General features: G+C 36.7%; 2 protein-coding genes across 8 annotated transcripts in view; both read right to left on the bottom strand.

Moving 5' to 3' along the window:
• Positions 1 to 1,168: 1,168 nt before the first annotated feature.
• Positions 1,169 to 8,538, bottom strand: LOC127470770 (baculoviral IAP repeat-containing protein 5.1-like). The gene is made up of 4 exons (XM_051786624.1): positions 8,170 to 8,538; positions 7,038 to 7,147; positions 6,621 to 6,735; positions 1,169 to 5,203 (listed from the first exon to the last, which is right to left on the bottom strand). The coding sequence occupies exons 1-4, from the start codon at positions 8,305 to 8,307 to the stop codon at positions 5,030 to 5,032; spliced, it is 537 nt and encodes a 178-aa protein (XP_051642584.1). The 5' UTR covers positions 8,308 to 8,538; the 3' UTR covers positions 1,169 to 5,029.
• Positions 8,539 to 10,131: 1,593 nt separating this feature from the next.
• The window catches only part of SLC39A10 (solute carrier family 39 member 10), an 81,593-nt gene continuing 71,625 nt past the window's right edge, over positions 10,132 to 20,099 (bottom strand). For 5 of the 7 annotated variants that reach the window (XM_051786622.1, XM_051786623.1, XM_051786621.1 and 2 more), the window contains exons 8-10: positions 18,983 to 19,063; positions 16,328 to 16,518; positions 12,904 to 14,965 (exon numbers count right to left, since the gene is read on the bottom strand). In XM_051786622.1, the coding sequence (XP_051642582.1) occupies positions 14,807 to 14,965; positions 16,328 to 16,518; positions 18,983 to 19,063 (431 nt within the window). In that variant the 3' untranslated portion in view covers positions 12,904 to 14,806. Of the gene's footprint in view, positions 11,609 to 12,903; positions 14,966 to 16,327; positions 16,519 to 18,982; positions 19,064 to 20,099 lie in introns of those variants that run through there. The other 2 variants (XM_051786619.1, XM_051786618.1) reach the window with 2 other exon arrangements.

A 20,099-nucleotide genomic window follows, 5' to 3' on the forward strand; every position in this document is an offset into this window, starting at 1 on the left:
GCTTTATATCAATGTCTGTCGTTCCCTCGTTGAGAAGGACAAGCTGCTCTTCTCTTTTTGTCTAACAGTGAATCTCCTGAAACATGTAAGATTGGTCAGTAATTAAAAATAATTTGCAGTTTGATATGACATATATCAAATGAAATATACAAACTGTCAATAATAGGAACATGCAGGATAAGAATAGAAAAATTAGTTTACATATAACTACAGTACTTATGTCTAATTTTTTTCTGTTTTATTTTAATTTTAATAAGCAATTATAAGCATAGAAAAAGATTCTGTAGAATAAAATAAATACCTAACTAACAGGTATGGCAAAACTGAGCTAGGTGATAACAATTTTTCTAAACATTTTTTTTCATTAAACATCATTTAAACCAAAACAGTACTTACAGCTGCTTAGAGTTGTTCCTTTTGGTGTAATCTGGAAAGATTTAAAATTTTAGAAACTTTTGAAATTTTTATATTAGAGAATACATTTATTTCAAGAGTTGACAGTAATAATCATGGGACATTGTTCTCCCGTTCCCAGGGACCTGATTAAAAAATTCAAGCCAATAAAGAAACTTATAGAGAAGAATGAGACATTTAATAAGCTGATATTTCTTTTTCATATTTAGACATGCATTATAGGAACATGTTGAAAAATGCTTGGTTCCCTGAAATACATCCAGTTTTTTTCCTTCAACATTTTTAGATTTCAAGAATTGGCCTAAAAATCTCATTGGTTAAAACTGTTCATTTCCCAAGTCAGGAACGCAGATGACTCTTTAAATTGGCTCATGTATTAGGTTTTTTGATTCCTTAAATTCGTGTTTAACTAAAAAACAGACACTGAATGCTTTAGAAATAAGCTTTTAGTAGTTGTTTAGAAGCTTTCTGAACTAATGCAAGAATTCAGATAAATGTTTTGATTTACTGTATAATGTACTAAACCCATTAGATTTTATTTATTTAGTCCTGAGAGCAGTATTTTCAACTTTGCTTTAATGAGAATGAATGAAAATTTCTGTTGACTTGAGGCATAGGTTTGGACAATCTGTTTCCTAATCCTTGTACCTTGCTTCCTCCAGAATCATGGGATGAAATTTGTCCACTAGAAGATTTTCCAGGCTCCACAAATACTCGTAAGGATTTTACACGACTGAAGGATGGATGGATGTTGGTATCTGACAGCTCGGTATGTTAACAGTCCTGTTTGCTTGCATTCATGAGCTGATTAACTCACTGAAAATATTGATTCTGCGAAAAGAAAGTGCTGTCCTTTCACATGGTATGTTCTTACATACATGAGTGGTGTGTAGTAGTAGATCATTGCTAGTTTGTGGATTCTGAATGGCAAGTCATGGCTTGGATTGGATTTGGATGGAAAAAAAGGCAACAAAACCTGGAGTGGTAAGGTGATAGTGAAATCTGCTGAACTTCAAGCAACCACTGTCCTTAGTCAGTCTATATATTTGTTTACCATGCTTTGAGGATGCCTTTGTATTTTATTATGTAGCATGCTACTTTCCCAGATAAGAGTAGAAAAACCAGGTTTTGCCATGTAGAGAAATTAGAATGGGATTCAGGAGACCTGTGACTCCCTATTCTCACAGTGACCTGATACAGTCATTGATGACTTGCTTTATCAAACTTCATCGCTATTTCCTTAATATCTAAGATGTTTGGATTAATTTTACTCTTCATTTAGGCACTTTCTTCATATTTAATCTTACCGTTAATTGCTTTTTTAATTTTTATAACATTCCCCCCTTCAGCTTTCTTGACATGCAAAGTGTTCATCATGCACATACCTCCTGAACAAATAATTGAAAAAGTTATCCTTCTTTCCTACTTGTACCATATCTGACCATAACCACTTTGCATGGTCAGATAATACTGTCTACTTTTGCTAATTCATTCAACCACTTTTATTACTGTTAATTTAAATGATGAAAATTTATCACCAGTATTCAGCCAAATGACCCAGGACTTCTTACACCCTTTAAAAAAATATTGTGTGTTTTATTCATTGTAAATATCAAGGCTTTAGAAATCCTTTCTGATTAAAAAAATGGACTTTAAAAAAAAGTATGCAGAGAGAATAGAATGGATTTTTGGTTGGAAATACTCATAAGTCTACAATGAGGCACATTAAAGGAACTAAGCAGTTGTAGCTGCTTACTTGAGCAGATTGCAGGAAATGGGCAAATAGCCAAGACAAAGCTTTCTTTGGGCATTTACAAAAAAGATACAGCAAGCTGAGGGCTTTAGTTCTTTGGGAAATAGTCACTTGGAAAATGAACAGATGAATGATGGCATTTGAAAAAGCTTGAGGGAGGGAACTATTTTATTATGCATCCTGGGATTATAGCTTTTTTTAAGCAATGCCTAAAATAAGCGATAGGTGCTGACTTTCAGAAGTAAGGAATTGAGATGTGTGCATTCACACAGACAAAATGAAGTTATAGGAAGTCCTTCATTTAAGTGCCATTCAATAAGATCTATAGAATCATGTAATCATGAGTCTAATAAACAGTAACACTGAAGCTAAGAACAGTTACTAGACCTTCCTGATGTAGAAGATTTGCTATGCCTTTTGCTATGTGAAAGCATTTTCACTACATATCTAGGTTTAATACTACCACTTACACATGGATATACTAGAATTTTCAGAAATGCTAGTTAACAGGGCTTGGAGAAGATGCCTTTTTCACAGTTGAATTTTTTTATACTGGTATAGTTTCTCTCCAGTAATATGCAACCAGCTCTTTTTCCTATCTTATGAGTGATGCACAAATTTAAATAAAGGGCAGTTTCATGGATGGTTGCACATCTGAGAGAGGGCACAAAATCAGTGTTACTTGAGCCACTTTATCATCATCAGCCATATAATGAATATGAATGTTTTTCAAAGGAACACATATCCTTCTCTTCTTGTAAGACAGTTACTTCAAAAAAGGAGGGGAGTCCTGACTTCAACTCCCTACTTTGAGGATTCTGTGTGTTTTATTTAAAGTTGTACTGCATATCTCAAAGAAGGGACTGCAACTCAGTTCTCCTCAGCCTGGCTGACTTAATCCCAAAGCCACTGCTCCATCTCTTCTCATAGAGAAGCGCACAGTTTTTGGCACAGTGGCACAACTCAACTTTGCACTTCAGTGCAACCTTCACTCCTCAGGGTTTCCTGATTAACTCCTCAGTGCTTCCTAATTCACCCTGTTTTCTATAAAGCTTGCAAATTTTTAGATAAACTCTTCAACAGCTGTTACAGATGTAACTCTGAGGTCCCTATTTACCCCCATATATTAAAATAAAAAGAATGTAGCATTTTGAATTTGAACCTGAAACTAAATGCCTAGAAATTGGGGAAGGAGGATGCTAGGCAGAACATGAGCTCCTTCATGACTTGTTAAATCAAAATTACTCAGAATGAAGTCTGTCTGCATAGCTCTGTGCCCAGCTCTCTATAGGCAAGCCCAAAAAGCTCACCAGCAGAGCTGCAGTACCAGTTTCCAGAAAGGCATACCTAGGTGGGACTGTACTGCAGGCTAATAATGCCACACAACAACTGCTGTTCCCAATCTGATAATTGCAATAACAATGTAACAGCTGGATTGTTCACAGGCCATTTACAAACCAAGTTCTCCGGTGCATTGTTGGACTTTAATTTTCTGATTCTTGATTTCCTGCCATCATTTTCTGCATTCAGCTGCAACTCAACTTGTAGCTACCATGTAATACTGTGATGTGATTTTCATTGATTATATGGTTATCATCATAATTAAAGACTGACACTAGAATACAGTTCTAACAGAAAGAGGGATGTAAATGCATAGTCAGGTTTCCCCCACAACATTTCTTCACTTCCTAGAGCAGGATTTTGAGTTATTATTGTTTGAAGACTTAAAAATTACTCTAAGTTCTCTAAGAGAAGTTTCTTAGATAAACCTATAATTAAAGTTGTTTTTTTTTTTTTAAAAAAAAAAAGACTTAAGCATGCCAGCCTCATTGCTGTAACTGAAAACACTTCATGGAATGATGTGTCAAGTTAAAACATAATTTACTCTCACTACAGGTAATTCACAAATGCTTTAAAGAACTTTGAAATATGTTTTTAAGATCCCCAGCATTTAGGATTTTCCTACAGAGTGGCAAGACAAGTTGGGGGGAGTTCCAAAGGATGCTTATTGTTCATCACCTAAGACATGACAAACTATATATGAAACTTTCACCTTATTGAAAAAGGTCTGTCCATCTTAAAAATCAAAAGTATTTGCATGTATGTATTTCAACTGTGTTGTCTACAACCATTCTACAATAGCCTCTCATAAAGGAAAACAGGAATTAATAAGATTTCAAAAAAACCCCAATGAGTTTGAAATTATAACAAGAAAAACTTTTCAGAACAGAATATTAGGCCTTTAGCTTTTGTAAGTTTCAATGTACACACCAAAAATCCCCAGAGCTCTTCCTTGTGACTGTCTTACAAACCTTGTGTCTTCCCTTATTCAGTACACCTGCTCTTTCTGCTGGATGTCACTATCTGTGACAATTTTGTCGAATCTCAAAAGATAATTTAACAGTAAGCAGGAGTGCTTTAAGTAGGTACTTAAAGCAGAGGGATCCACTTGGTTCTATGGGAAGTGTTGTGAAGCAGAACTGTTCTGATTTGAGTATGTCTTGGTATAAGCCTTTAACAGATATCACAAAAGGTACTCAGAGCTCTGAATCTTTATTCAAAAAAAAAAATAAAAATCAGTCTGCTAAAAACCACAATAATATAAGTATTTGCTTAGATATTTTTCACATATTCACAGGTTAGTGGGACTACTATTAGTCCACACTTAAGCATAACAACAAAGCATATTATGAAAAACAGGAGTTAGTATAAACAGCTTTGAACTCTGTTCCAGAGACCCTATGAAGGGAATTCTCTACATACATTTCCTCCTTTATATTCATACTCAGATAAAGATATGACTGTACCACATAAAGAAGAGAAACTTTTAGAATTGGACTTGACACTTCACTTCTCCTGGTCTTATTTTGACTGGCAGTGTGAGCCTTCTGAGTGCTGAGTGGATGGATCATCACTGAGAGGCAGTGGCAGTGGTGGTGTGTACTGATGCTTGGAGACAAAATAATCCACAAGATGCTTCCTAGTTGTGGCAACTTCTTCTTCAAAAGAGTTTATTATCCGTCTGCCAATTTTGCACTTAAAGCAAAGCAAAAATTGAGACTTTCAACTGAGAAATTTAACTGTCCAGTTCAACTTGATTCAAATCTTAGATCCTCAAAACCCCACTGATCTGCCACAAATTCTAGCTTAGAAGTCTGCTTTTGTCTGTGGCTGTTGGAATGGTGCAGAGCAGTTTGGCAAGTGTCATATGCACCCCCCCATTTGATTCAGAAACTCCTCCACCAGCCTTGCCAGTAAGGGTCAGTTCAGTGACCACTTCTGGCTATGTATAGTATACCTTTTTCTTTTAAAGTAAAATGTGACCCTACTGTTTAGCTGCATTTTACATCACATCAGGGAGGGAGACTTAACTTTGATCTTCTGTGTGAAGAGGCATGATCTCACTCCTCAAGGCATGTTAGGACATCAGTGCTTCAAGAGGGCAAACAAGCCCAGTGGATTGCCCTCCAAGCTATTGGTGACAGGATTCTTGGGCACAAAGTGTTCCCACTTGAAGCTGCTGCTTCAAGTTTTCTATATACTCTACTTAGAAATAAAGTATTATTTCTAAGACCCTTTTTGTACCTTGAAACACTGCTCTAAATCATTCACAGTTCAGGCTGGATAACATCAGCGTCTCACTCTTAGAGACACCTTTTAAGCTATCAGACTGCTCCCACTGCACCATGTGATCCTATTCTTATGTATTTTAATCAGTTGCATAGGGACCTTAAATACTTAACCCCTCACCACAATGTTCACCAGGTATGTATTTAATACAGAATATTATTAGCAAAGCAAAGACCTTATTTGTGCAAACCCACCAAGAAGTAAGATGCAGAACCTTTACTGCAACTTATCAGGGAGCTTGGGTCACTTGATTCTTAGTATCCATGGGAGTAGGGCTCATATATCAAAGATCAGCTGATCTTGATTAACAGAGCAGCTCAGTTTTGTGTGCTTTTTTACATGCCAGCACTGTGGCACAAAACCCCGGGATGGAGAAGGAGTAAAACTGGTGAACTGTAAAACATTTGAGATGGGCTTTAAAGTTTGAAAGATTAATTAGGCTGATTTATATGTAAAACTGGACATGTGAAGCAATGATCTGGTCAAATTTTTTTTTTTTCACATGTGCTGTTCATCCCTCCTGAAGATGATAGAGCTTCTCATTGGTTATTGTACCCAATATATTTTTTTCTGCTGTAATAAGTTGCTGGTTTTCTCTAAAGGAAACAGGTTTGCATTCAAAAGCCAGACAATAGACTACACTGAGAAGTGTCTGGGTGCAGATTTCTTAGCCAATAATGCATGTAAATCATTACTTCAGTATAAGTCATGTTCTAACCTTATACCATCACTCCTGGCTGACGCCTGGAAATCTTAGAGATAGAGGTTCTTGTTTACATTCTCGCTTTGAATCTTATATGAAGATTATTTGGTTAACACTTACAATGAATGTTCTCAGCCGTGTCATCTCCAGCATGTAGTACTCCTCCATTGTAAGGTCTTCAAAGTTCTTAGGAAGAGATAAAAAGTCACAGGTGTGACGTTTGGTGTGTTCCTCCCTGCAAAATAAACCCAGAATAAGAACATATATTGAACCCATAAAAGTTATGTTTCAAGAGATGAGGATCTGAAGTGACTTCTACTGTCTATCAGCAGAACAAGTATCATATAGAAGACACAAGAAATAGATGTAGTGGATCTCAGACAAAAGCTATTTGAACTATTTCAAGGTTATTAGGTAAGATAAACTTCAGTTTTGTGAACTGTCGCGGAGGAAATTGGTAACTTTATAATGACTAAGGGAACGTTGTCAAAGAAGTCTGGAGAAATACTTCAAGAATTTTGTTGCATCTGTGCTTACCATGGGTCATCATTTTGCTCCCAGCCTTCCAGTTCTAACAAGCAAAAGAAACACTTTGCCACATCTGGTTCATTTACGTTTGGACAGTGGATGAATCCCGCCTTTGCCATCTGCAAGGGACAGTTTAGAAGTTTACAGCCTTATCCCACACATTTGCTCGTGTTTACATGAGCAGACTTAATTCTGAAGAGCTTGCAAACAACACCTTTCCTCACAATGTCTATCAGCACAGATCAGGCTGAAAAAGAAATTTTAAGTGTGAGGACTGCAAGCAGGTAAAAAAGCAATTAGTAAAGGAACAAGGAATAGGCTACAAGTAGTGAAAAGATTTCTGCATAGCTGTGGTATCTGCAGGCAACTGGAATAGCTTTGTTGTACCAGATAACAACCAGTAAATGCCATGATACACAGGTATTCCTGTAGCAGTGCATGAGATCTGCCATAGTTAGGACTTTAGAGAATATTTTCAGAGAAAAAAATGTCTTGGACATAGAGAACCTTTATATATAAATTATGTGGGTATAATGCTACATCTTGGATTTCTATGTTTTCCGGTCACTTTAGAATCATGTCTGATCAGAACACTAAAAATTAAGTTTATTTCAGTTATCGAAACCTTCTCAGATAACTCCTGAAGTATGACTCATCTGAGATCCAGCTTGAAGGTTTCATGTGTGTGCCTAATTAGAAGCCTGCAGGGACGGAAACATTAAGTTTTCTAAAGTTTATATATTTTCCATTTTTGAATTTTAAGTAGCCATCATTCTGTTACCTCATCCTTCCTGCTGGATGTGTACTTTTCCAGTCTAATGTAGGCTGCTTCGCCATGAATAGAAGTTTGCAATCAGAAAGACTACATAATACTAGAAATCAACTTTTCAGTGACAAGAACAAAAAAAAGTAACTATATTAAGTTCTGCAGCTAGACTGGTAGACTGAACACAGAAAAGCCAGTCATCCTACTACAGTATTTCTGAGGAGCAAACAGAGCAAAGTTGGAGTATTTAACTTTTCATCTTCATCAAGTTTAATGGACTCTTCTTGAGCATGAACATACTTAACAGTGACTCCACATTTAGGCACAGTATATAAAAAATAAGGCACAGGAAAAATAACCATTTTTCAGACTTACATTCTCCGGAGTGCACTTGCAGTTCTCTTGGAAAGGCCACTTTGTGAAGGTTTTTAAACGGTTCTCATACTCATACATCTCCTTAAAATCAGTCAAGAGCTTGGAAGCTGAACTAAGCTCTTTCAAGAGCATCTCCATCTATAAAGCCCACAGTTAACAGAGCCCAGAGCCTCTCTCCTGCTCTCAAATTTAAGGCATTACTAATTGGTGACACATTGCACCTGTAAAGCAGGGTAAGTTTTTAAAGAAAGCAAAAACACAGGTGAGTTTATGAGCAGGACAATCAAGAGAAATGAAGCTACTGGAACTTTTCCCCCCTCTGGTCACAACGAGGATAATATATTTTAAAATTTTATATGCTAAGTTGCTGTATTTGTAACTAGAATTTTTAACATGAAGTTTTTAACATTTCAATTATAAAATCTGCAATTATCACAGGTGCTTTCAGGGAAAAAATATATAGTGTGACCAAGTACACAGAATGTGACAGAGGGGTTGAATCCTTTAGTGTTTCTTAGACTTCATTTTCAGATATTAAATCTTAGGATTCTCTTTGCAAATACTATTGTATTTCTTTAAAGAGGAGGTGGTTATTTTATAATATTCTAAATATTCTATTCTATTTTAAAATATTTTAGAGTATGTCCAGAGATAGAATTAGTGATAATATTTTGAAGAATTACATCTGTAAGGGTTTACAGGATGAAAGTATTAATCTGTCACTTTATAAATTGTCTCTTATTTTGGTACAGAGCCCAGTTAGCTTCAGCAGGAATTTTAAATACCAGTGTGTTCAAGTCTGCTGTATGCAGCAGCTTTCTAAGCCAAGATCTTAACACCTTTGAAAGGTGTTGCATTATGAGACTTGAAAAATTTAAATCCTCTCCATAATACAGATGGAATAAGTGCAGAAAATAACCCAGCATGTCAGTCAGTCCAGATGTGGTGACAGAAATGAGATTAAGGAACATTTGCATAGGACTTTTAATTTCAGCTTTACTAGAGCATCTTTTTTGCCTAGATTTACACATGCTAAATCACTGATTCCTCTGGGACTGTACTTGTATATAATTTTATATGCAGGGATGCTGTCCTTGAAATTGATATTCAGATGTTTAGAGTAGTATGTGTTACCCTAAGTAGGGCAATTTAATTCTATTTTTCCTTTTTCTTTTAGATGATACAAATGGTAGAAGAGTTCAAAGCCTGGGCTGTGCAACCACTGATATTTACACTTTCACCTGGTGCTGACTCCATGATAGCCCTTCTGTAGTTTGCTGATGATCAAGTATTTTAATATCTCCAGACTTTTTTAACATAGTTGGTGTTTGTGCGTGTATATGTGTACATATGTGTATGTTTGTGTGAAGCAAGGAACTTTATTTAAGTAAAAGTTGAAATGCCAAAGTTTTTAACTCCCCAAATTGATCTTCTGATTCTCTTTAACAAAAAGCACTAAATAATGCAGAGGACATTTTTCAGGAATGAATAATTTGTCTATTATTTAAAGAAAATGGTAGGTTAAATATTTTTGGCACATTTTATGATCTTGTGAAGTCATGATCTATTTAACTAATTTGTTTGTGTAATCTCAAATGTAAAATGCAAAAAAGAAAAAAACTGTAATGGTTTAAATGTTTATTGTAAGTAATCTTATCTGAAAATGCTATTTTTTTCTAATATGCATTAATTGTAATATAATACTTAATTAAAAACATCATAGTAATATAGGACCTTAGAATCTTGGGTGACATTTACACATCAGAATTGCAGAATTGAAGTATGGATTTTTTTCACTTTGACTGTCGTTATTATGGCATTTAAAACAACAACAACAAAAAAATCCCCAGTAGCCCAAATCAGTTCTTATGTAACAAGAGTACTGTTAGAACACTAGAAAGTTGCTGTTTTTGGGTAAGATGTATTTCTTGCATTTCCTGACTATTATTCTGTCAGGAACTATCATTCTCTGCTGTTGAGAATGACAGACATACTTCAAGTCTCCAGCCACCAAACTGCAAAGGTATCTTGCATTTTATAGTAGATTTTCTATATCCTTCAAGAGCAAGATCATACTGTTTTCAGGAGTATTTTTAAACTGTCAGAATCTTATAGTTCCAGATTAAATGGATGTGTAGTTGGAGTATTTCAGTGGAAGACAGATAAGAGGTTTAAGTGAAGTGGGATGGCTTAGGAGCAAATATACTTCCTACCACTGAGGGAGGCTTTTTTTTTTTCCTTCCCTTAACGATAATAACCTGTATGTAGTAAACATTTCTTGGTACCTTTTCTGACTGGTTTTCTTCATCCCAGTTCTCAGTGTATCACCCTCTCTTGCCTTGATTTTCTGCAAATAATTTATCTGTTATCAGTCACAATTTTTTCCTTTTATGTAGCTAAGAGGAGTCCAGTTTCTCCCAACCTCAAGACTTTAAGCATGTTTGACTTTATTTTCTAAAAAAAAAAAAAAATCATGAACACAGCTATGGCCCTGTGACAGCATACAATTATTTTAGGAATATGCCAAACAAGGAGAGAAAATTTTGGAAGATTTTTCCATAAACTTGTTCTCAGGAGAGTTCTAGCTGCATTACTACGAAAATTTTTGGTGCTATTATTCTTCAAAAGCAGCAATGCTGGATGACCTGATGGATGATTATTTGAAGATCTGCAGATCAAATGGTTCAAGCATGAATTAACAGCTTTTAAACTTTCCAGTGAGAATTCTGGTTGACTTCCAAGTAAATTACAGTGATAGGGATATGCTGCCTAGAGAATTGCTCAGCTGCTGCTCAGATCACCGGCTTTTTTTTAAGAGGTGCCAGCTGATGTTCTTCACTATATGACTGGAGAATGTAATTATGGTGGCAGCATCACTGATGACTGGGATTGGCTCTGTAAGTGTGCTAAACAAGTTGTTGAAATAGAAATTAGTGTCTGAGAGGAGCTGAGAATCCTCTGCTAATAATAATAATAATAATAATAATGGGAAGTTTGGTGTTTTGTATCTTGGGAGTGGAAGCACTCTGCTAAGAAAGAGGAAACAAGAAAGAAGTTTTCAGAGCTATCTGTTAAAAAGCAAATAAAAAACCCTGCCAACAATGTAAAAATACTTTGGCCAATCCAAGGCTGTCAGAGATGAAAAGGACTACTTTGTTCTTTGCTGCAGACATGGCTGAAGCCATGTAAGAGAGCAGACATCCCACAGTGACCAAGTTACCTGGCCTCAATGTACAAGACCAGCGAGAGAAGAGGGATCCTGTCAACTACAGGCCATTCCACCAACTTTGTGGTTGTCATGACTCTCTCTTCAGACAAACCACAAGAACACCGGGTCAGACAGGTGTGGCATTATTATGTCAGCTTAACTCATAAACCTATTGCAGTTTCAGGAGGTAGGGGCATTTTCCAGACCACTTATAAGGAGTGCATGTCAGTCCTGCAATGCCATGTAAAAAGAGAAATCAAAATGAGTTTTTTTACAATGTTGCATTTGTGTCTTTCACGAGATTTGAAACAGAATACTAAAATACAGAAGTACACAACAAAACCTTATAAAAGCCAACAAAAATATCTGCTCCTTGAATAGCTTTTATTTTCTGAAGGCTCCTTACGTATAAGGAACATACATAAAATGAACACAACACTGTTGACAATGAACAAAACAGCATTTGATCATTTCCAGCTTTATAAAATCTTAAAAAATGATCTAGTTATAACAAAAAGACCAATAGCTCAGCAAGTTATCTTATTGGACCATAATCACATTTTAAACCATAGACTCAGTTGTTAATGGGGAGAGGAAAGAAAAATAAAAAAAAATAATAAAAAAAATCACACTGCATCTAGCAACTACAACATTTTCTAAGCATAATCACAGAGGATTGAGTGCAATGTGATTTACATCAAAATTCTTATGGGATGTCACACAGTGACAGCATTGTAATATACAAGTAACATTTATGCCCTCCAACAAATACAAGTTAAATGAGACTCTGGATTCAAGCAAAATGGAATGTTGAAGCCAAGTAGAAATGTAGTGGAATTCAGATTGTCTGTAACAGAAGTGTACATTAGAATCTTTTGGAATTCAATACTGGCGGAAACACATAGAAGAAGTCACAGCTGTTACACTGCTCTGTTACATTTGCAATAAATATTAGAAAATAAAAGTAAACAACCTATATTCCATGAAAAATACAGTACCTACCTTCAATGACCATGTTTTTCCCTTGTCTGAAGATGGTCTTGGAAGGAAGTTAACTATTTTCCTACAGAGGCAGTGTATTAAGCTATAACCATATTACAACTACTAAAAAAGTAAATATACTACCTGAAATACAGAAATCTTCATTTGAAAAGAATTAAGAGAAATAAGCTTTAAAAAATGATTTGACAAAACATCAGTTCAGCTGCATAATGACCCCTTTATACTTGACAGAATTAACAGAAAAGAAAAACTAAGTCAGTTTAATACATAAGAAACACAGATTGTTTAAACTTAGATCCTCAGAAGGTATCCAGTGAGTTAAGTCTCTTTGAAAACGGTACTCAGTGACCAAACATGAACACTATGCTAAAATGTCACCCAGGAGCTTTACACTGCAGAAATTCAGGAATCTGAAGCTAACAACAGTGTGTTTGCTAATTAGGGTCCAACAGTAAACATGTTTAAAGAGCAAAAAATAAAACCTGAGTTCAGAACATGAAATGGCTGCCTGCCTGAACTCTGGGCTTTTGGCTTCTTCACTGAAGAAACTGCACCCTTCTTTGAAATGGACCCTTAATACTGTTTCCTGATACTGAATTAGGAAGAAATACTGGCGACCGACCGATTACTTTAAAATACATGAGCTGCTCTCAGTAAAAGCTGACCTGACCAATAAAGTTTCAAAAGTAAAGGGCCACAGGAAACACATTAACTTGAAATGGAATGAAGATACCAACTGGCTCTCATTAAAGGCGTTAGGATCAGTGTTCTTAGCAGCTACACTGGCACCAAGCAGACCGAAACAAAACTTACGGCACATAGTCAAAATACAGCTTTTACCTGGCATACACATAAAATAGACGAACTGCATGTTTTAAAAAAAGCTACTACCATGCTTAGGATTGGTACTACAGAATCAACTTGCACTCCTCACAAACTCACAATTTTTTTTAAGGAGATGGGTACAAGAAGAACTAACTCATGTCTGGCAATATACGCATATCAGCACAATCTGATCTAGGACAGCTGGTCCCTGCAAGTTAAGGCCCAAAGTTTCAGTCTATTCTTCCGAATGACACATACCATTGCTCTACCACATCTGCTTTTTAATAATCTAATTTAAATACCAAAATTGTAAAAAAATATCTTAGAAATGAACTCCTTTATACTGGAAGTAGAAATCTTCTTACATACTCTCTACTGCCAGAAATGGCTGGTGTTGCAATGTCTGATAACAAGGCATTGTAGAAACACATTTGATCTGCTATTACAGTATTGTAAATAACCTACCATTACAACATACACAGAGCATAATTTAACCTTTGTGCCCAGGTTCAGAAACTAGCATCTTGAACTTTGGATTGTTTTAACATGAAGAGAAGAAAACAGTTCAAAATAATTGTTTTTAAAAAATGGAGAAATTCCTGTATGGGTTCTTTGTTAAAAGAGTTTGCACAAATTCACAGCCACAATTCTTCAGTAGTTTATGCTGCAAGTGGCACACAATAAATGTTTAGCGTCTGTAAGAAAAAACCAAAAATAGCTCAATAACTCCAACGTCAGGGATTTCCCCAAGCTAACACTAATTCTACTGCATTTTGCATTTTCCTACTAATATCAAGGAACAAACATCAAATAAATCTTAGTTGGGAAAAACATCATCAAACTGACCCTCGACAGAAGTCACACTTTGCAGAGTACATGGCAACAGCCTGCCTTCTTACACAGGAGGATTGAAATGATGGAGTGAGCTTAACATGTCTTGTGAGAATTTAAACAGTGTTTAGGCTTTGGGTTTCTTTTTAAAAATTTAAACTGGCATAGTGGTTTCCAGTCATGTCCTGCTGTAAGATTTAATATTTCAAGTCACCACTATGCAGAAAAATCAGCGCAGAATTAATATATATATACATACACGCACACACACATATATATGTATGCATATCTGTATATATCTACATAGATCTATACATATATAGATACATATATGCACTACTCAGGACTTATATGGCACTAAAAGCTTGCTCGGGTTCCTTGCAGAGGTTTGAGTTTTAACTGTAACATCTTGGTTCTGTCCAAGTGTACCAATGAAATGGTATTTTCCCAAATAAGAAGATCATTCACTGTACTTTTTCTTTCTTAAGCAAGCAGTGCTCCCTATACAGTACACTGAACTTGGCCTTTATTTCTCATATTTTGTGTTTCCTAAGTGTTGATCACTCGAGTGTAGAAGTTGCATTGGGTGACCTGATCTGATCTGAATTAGAAAAAAAGCATCAGTTAATCTAGGCAGAAATGAATGTCCTGTACTTGTGTAAGTAGTGCAAGCCACCGCGTTTCCTCCGAGCAACGTGCATACAGTGAAACAGTGCAGACTCAAAGCCATACAGCAACATTATTGTAACCACAGTGATTACCAGAATTAGGTCAAAACTGGATGTCAAGCACAATTTTGTCTTCATAGAGGGCAATCACCAGCATGATGGCAAATCCAAGAAGCAGGCCTAGATTCTGAAGAACGAACTGCCCCACGGGACAGTAGCCATGCTCTTCATTATCTCCATCTCCATGAAGCATTTCTGGAAGCTAAAAAGAAAAAAACAATTTAGAAAGTTTTTTCACCTCTATTCCATTTATACATGGACAAATTTACAAGATGGTATTGTCAAGACTCAATACTCCAGGGTTCGGTTACAAAACAACACTAAGACATAGCTTAAAGTCTACCTAACCACTACAGTCAATAAAAACACGATCATATCATAAAACACTTTTCCTTTGGACTTTTTTTTTCTTAAGCTTTTACTGGATCACACATCTAATTGAACATTAAGTTCCTCAAGATAAGGACCAGCCCAGCAGTTCTGCTCTCTTGAGTACTTCTACTCAATTAAAATTGTCATGCTCAAGTAAACGTAATAAAAAGCTTTGCCTATTTCTACAGTAATTACATTGCTATAAATATACCCTTTATAATGACTTTGCTGATTAACTTAGCCATTCATTTGTCATGTTAGATGCTTACACATATTCACATACACATCCCTTTAAAATAGAGGAATAATAGCTCCAGGCAATTAAAGAGAAATTCTATGTGAAACTCTAAGAAATTATGAAAGTTCTGGCTAGTCCTTTTGTTCCTCATCTATGAAGAAAAGTCAAAGAGTACTGACAAAAGCAATAAATAATAGTGGACTTGGAAGATGTAAAAATAAATCTTACAAAATGTTTTACGACACATACAGAAGAGAAATAACATGTTTACAAAGAAATTAATTCATGAAAGCAGGAGGTGAAAACAAAGGAATTCCTTCAAGACACAGTATGCAAAAAGATACTACAGAAGAAAATGTAAACTTCAGGTAGTACACAGCACAAGTCTATTTATTGCTCTTCATTAGATAGGCTAGAGTAGTTTTTGTTATTCTGAGTACCTGAATTCTGAAGAGACAATGATATCAAAGCTGCTAAAAACCCAAATATGTAACACCCTTCTGGTCTTGTATTACTGTATTTCTAAAAGACACATAACCTGACAACTAATTTGACTCACTGAGTATTTAAATATATACAAAAGAACCTAAACTGATGTAAAAAATGACACATTACATATACATATCAATTGACAATTACATGACAATAAATACACAATCTGCCCGAAGGATCTGGACCTATGGTGTACACACACTAAAGGTAACATACCTATAAGTTCCTAAAGCAGTAGCACTTTCCCACAAGATAATTTCTTTAAAAGCTAATCCCCACAAGAACTATGTATTACCAGCTGCTCATGCTAAAGTTCCGTACTGAACTTCCCAGAATATACCAAGGTTAAATTTTAGTGAAGGATAACCCTAGGCTGAACTCCAGCACATAGTGGCCCAGCCACAGCAGTCCTATGTTTTATGCATGGCATGCAAAAATGGCACAGCACCATCCCAACCTTACCATGTCCACCAAGGCCACATAGAGGAACATGCCGGCGGTGACGGCGAAGATCCAGAGGGTGATGTTGTTGGCGTACTGCCCCACGGCCGTGCCGATCAGCATCCCGATGTACGCCATCATGGCTGACAGCAGGTTGTACACAATGGCCTGCTTTACTGTCATACCTGCTTTGAGGAGCACAGCAAAGTCACCTGCAACAGGGACAGAACACAGGGGTTTGGCATCAGGAGACGTAAAACTCTTCTCAGGAGAGCAAGTAAACAAATTAGCTTACACTTACTACCTCACCAATCCAAGGAACTGCCAAAGTAAAAATGCTGCTACAGAGAGTCAAAGTCAGGCTGAGCAACAGAAAATGACAACTCTTGTAAGAACTGTATTTATGTGCAGCAATTCCTTGATTAAAATATGATTTAAAGGCACCTATTCATCATGCTGATTGTCAGAAAGGTAATAGTGACTTATCACGAAGGGTGAATTGAGGAGTCTAGATCTGGTCCTCCCACAGAGAATACACAGAATCACAGAATAAGCCAAGCTGGAAGGACCCACAAGGGTCATCGAGTGCAAGTTCTAGCCCTGTACAAGACCATCCCCAAGACTCACACCATGCGCCTGAGAGTATCATCCAAATGCTTCTTGAACTCTTCAGGCTTGGTGACCACTGCCCTGGGGAGCCTGTTCCAGTGTCCAACCACCCTCTGGGAGAACAACCTTTTTCTAATATCCAACCTAAACCTCCCCTGACACAACTTCAGGCCATTCCCTGGGGTCCTGTCACTGGTCATCACAGAGATCAGTGCCTGCCCCTCCTCTTCCCCTCACGAGGAAGTGGTAAACTGTAATGATGTCTCCCCTCAGTCTCCTCTTCTCCAGGCTGAATAGACCAAGTGACCTCAGACACTCCTCACACTGCTTCCCCTCAAGGCCCTTCACCAACTTCACTGCCCTCCTTTGGACACTCTAATAGCTCAATATCTTTTTTGTATTGTGGTGACCAAAACTGCCACAATATTCAAGGTGAGGCCGCTCCAGTGCAAAGCAGAGCAGGACAATCCCCTCCCTCGACTGGCTGGTGATGCTTTCTCTGATGCCCCTCAGGACACAGTTGTCCCTCCTGGCTGCCAGGGCACTGCTGACTCATATCCAACTTGCCATCGACCAGGACTCCCAGGTCCCTTTCCTGGCACTGCTTTCCAGCATCTCATTCCCCAGTCAGTACACATATCCAGGGTTGCCCCATCCCAGGTGCAGAATCCAGCATTTTCACTCGTTGAACTTCCTGTGGTTGGTGATTGCCCAGTCTTCTAACTTGTCAAGGTCTCCCTGCAGGGCCTCCCTGCCTTCAAAAGAGTCAACAGCTCCTCCGACTGTTGTGTCGTCTGCAAACCTGCTTAGTATCCCTTCCAGTCCTGTGTCCAAGTCATTTACTTCACAGAAGTTCTTCATGGCACATAAAACCAGAGGCTTACTTTTTATCAATACCTGTGAAAATTCCTCTTAGCTATATACACCTCATCCTGCAAATTCAGGAAGAGGATAACAAGGCATTAGTCCCCACAGAAGGTAACAATGAATTTGAATTTGAGCACAGAGAAAGGAAGAGATGTAGTCATTCAGATGAAGTCATTCAGAAAGAATGACTTTACATCATGCTGAACCACTTTTCTGGTTTAAGACATGCCAGGTTAACTTGATTTATTTTGAATTCAGGACAGCTCTGCTAAAACTGGTGATAGAGGTAGATATTCCACAAAAATCTAGATTTCTGTCTTGTAATCAGGCTTAATCATTTTACTCCACTCATACTGAATTCTTGTGAATATCAGAAGTGTAAGATGATATACAGTCATGACGGTAATTAACAAAATATTCTCATGTCACATATGCTAGAAATAAATTGCTTAGTCTAGAATCAAAACATATAAAAATAAAAAAATAAAAAATATGTACAGTGAACTACTCACCTTTTACACAGGGTTAGTTTAATCACATTATGCTATCAAGTTATAAGCATACTACTATGTATTGCAATCCTTTACATACTGCAGCAGCTTCACTTAACTAATGATTGTACCACTGGTGTCAGACCATGAACATCTGCTCTATTATTTCCCATCTGTGCCCACTACTTACCTATAGCTCAGTAGCTGCCTATATAAAATGTTTTCACTCATCACCTCTAAGGGTTTTTGAAGTACTTGTTTTACCTCACTTTTGACCATTCAGAGCTAGCAGTTCACCAAGTAAGCAAGCTGTAAGTATGTGCACAGTTCAATCTAGCACAATTTCGTAATAGGTAAGCTTGTGTTTACTTATATAACTTAACTTTGTGTAAGACAAGGCCACACAGAGTAGTGTGAAATTCTCTATAAAATGCAGAGGTGTAACACCAAAATGTCAAATGTGTGCTCCTAAGAACATTTTTTAAAATGTGTTCAAATAGCTTCACAGAGCTGCTGTAAGTAGACACCTGCCAATATAATCCTGCATCATTATGTACTGTGAAGCAACATTGCTCCCTTCCACTCTGAAGTTCTGGTCACCCCTTCAGTGTCTGCATTGCATTATGCTTATCACCGTATCACAACAGCTTTTAGACAAATATTTTGTACATATGAAGAGACTGAACACAGAGTTTCTAGACTTAGTTACCTAATTCATGGGGAAGCTCATGACAAAATACTGCTATAGATGTACTAATTCCTCCTGTCAGTCCAGCACTAAAAGCTGCTCCTAGAAAAAAAAAGAAAAAAAAATTAAAATTATATTTCACTATTTTCAAGTCAGAAAATCAACAGACTTTCCAGGGATGACAACCTTCTGTTAGGAGGCATACTCTTATATTTTTCAGTATGTCTAGGCCCTGTCCATATATAAATGGGAAGTACTGGAAGTATCTTGGATGTGCATTACCACTGCATGCTTTATTATTCAGTGTATCTGAAAGACTAATCCTGGGAGAGGAGATCACAACTGACCAAAACGGACACATTAAGGCAACAAGCTAATAAATAGCACCACTTTTACATTTTTAGGAACTCTCAAGTACATGAGGACAGTTAGGAATGCACATGAGCAAGAGTCTAAACCTCTCCTTTCCAGCTTGGAAATCCAAACTAATATTTAACCCATAACCTCTCTAGTTCCTTTCTGCTTATATGTAGAGCACATATCAGCAATATTAATAAGCCAGACCTGGAAAATAATAAAGATAAAAACATTACCATAAATGTCTTTCAGTAACTTGCATAAGCTAATTTAATTCAATTAACTTTAAGTTCATACCTTAAATAATTCTGAGATGAGAAAACTGGTACTAAATTTCTGTACTGTAGCAGAGAAAAGCACAAAAAGAGCCTGCAGTGAGCAGTCAAACAGGCAACATAAAGTAGAAAGAGAAGACACAATCTGAAGACAGAGGGGAAATTTAACTTTCCTCTGGATTAGTCATAACTTGATACACTAAAAATATGAACATGCTTTTCTAAAATCTACATTTTACCAAAGAATCAGCTGTTTGGACTTGACACAGGAATATTTAGAAATGGAGTTTCAACACAGTGAAGTTCTCAACAGTAGTCATAGTAATCCTTTTGGCCTTAGAAACCATTGTCTAAATGTCTTACCTGTTTAATATGAAAATGAAGAAAAAAGTTATTTTTTTAAAGAATTTAGTTTCTTTAGAAATTGTTTTGAGAAAGTGGAGTAGATTCCACTGTTAACTACAGACCATAATAAGTAGCTTATCCCCCATCCTTCAAAATGTGTG

The sequence above is a fragment of the Manacus candei genome, unplaced genomic scaffold, assembly GCF_025592945.1.
Source record: "Manacus candei isolate 608988 ecotype Guabito, Panama unplaced genomic scaffold, ASM2559294v1 h1tg000023l, whole genome shotgun sequence".
NCBI lineage: Eukaryota > Metazoa > Chordata > Aves > Passeriformes > Pipridae > Manacus > Manacus candei.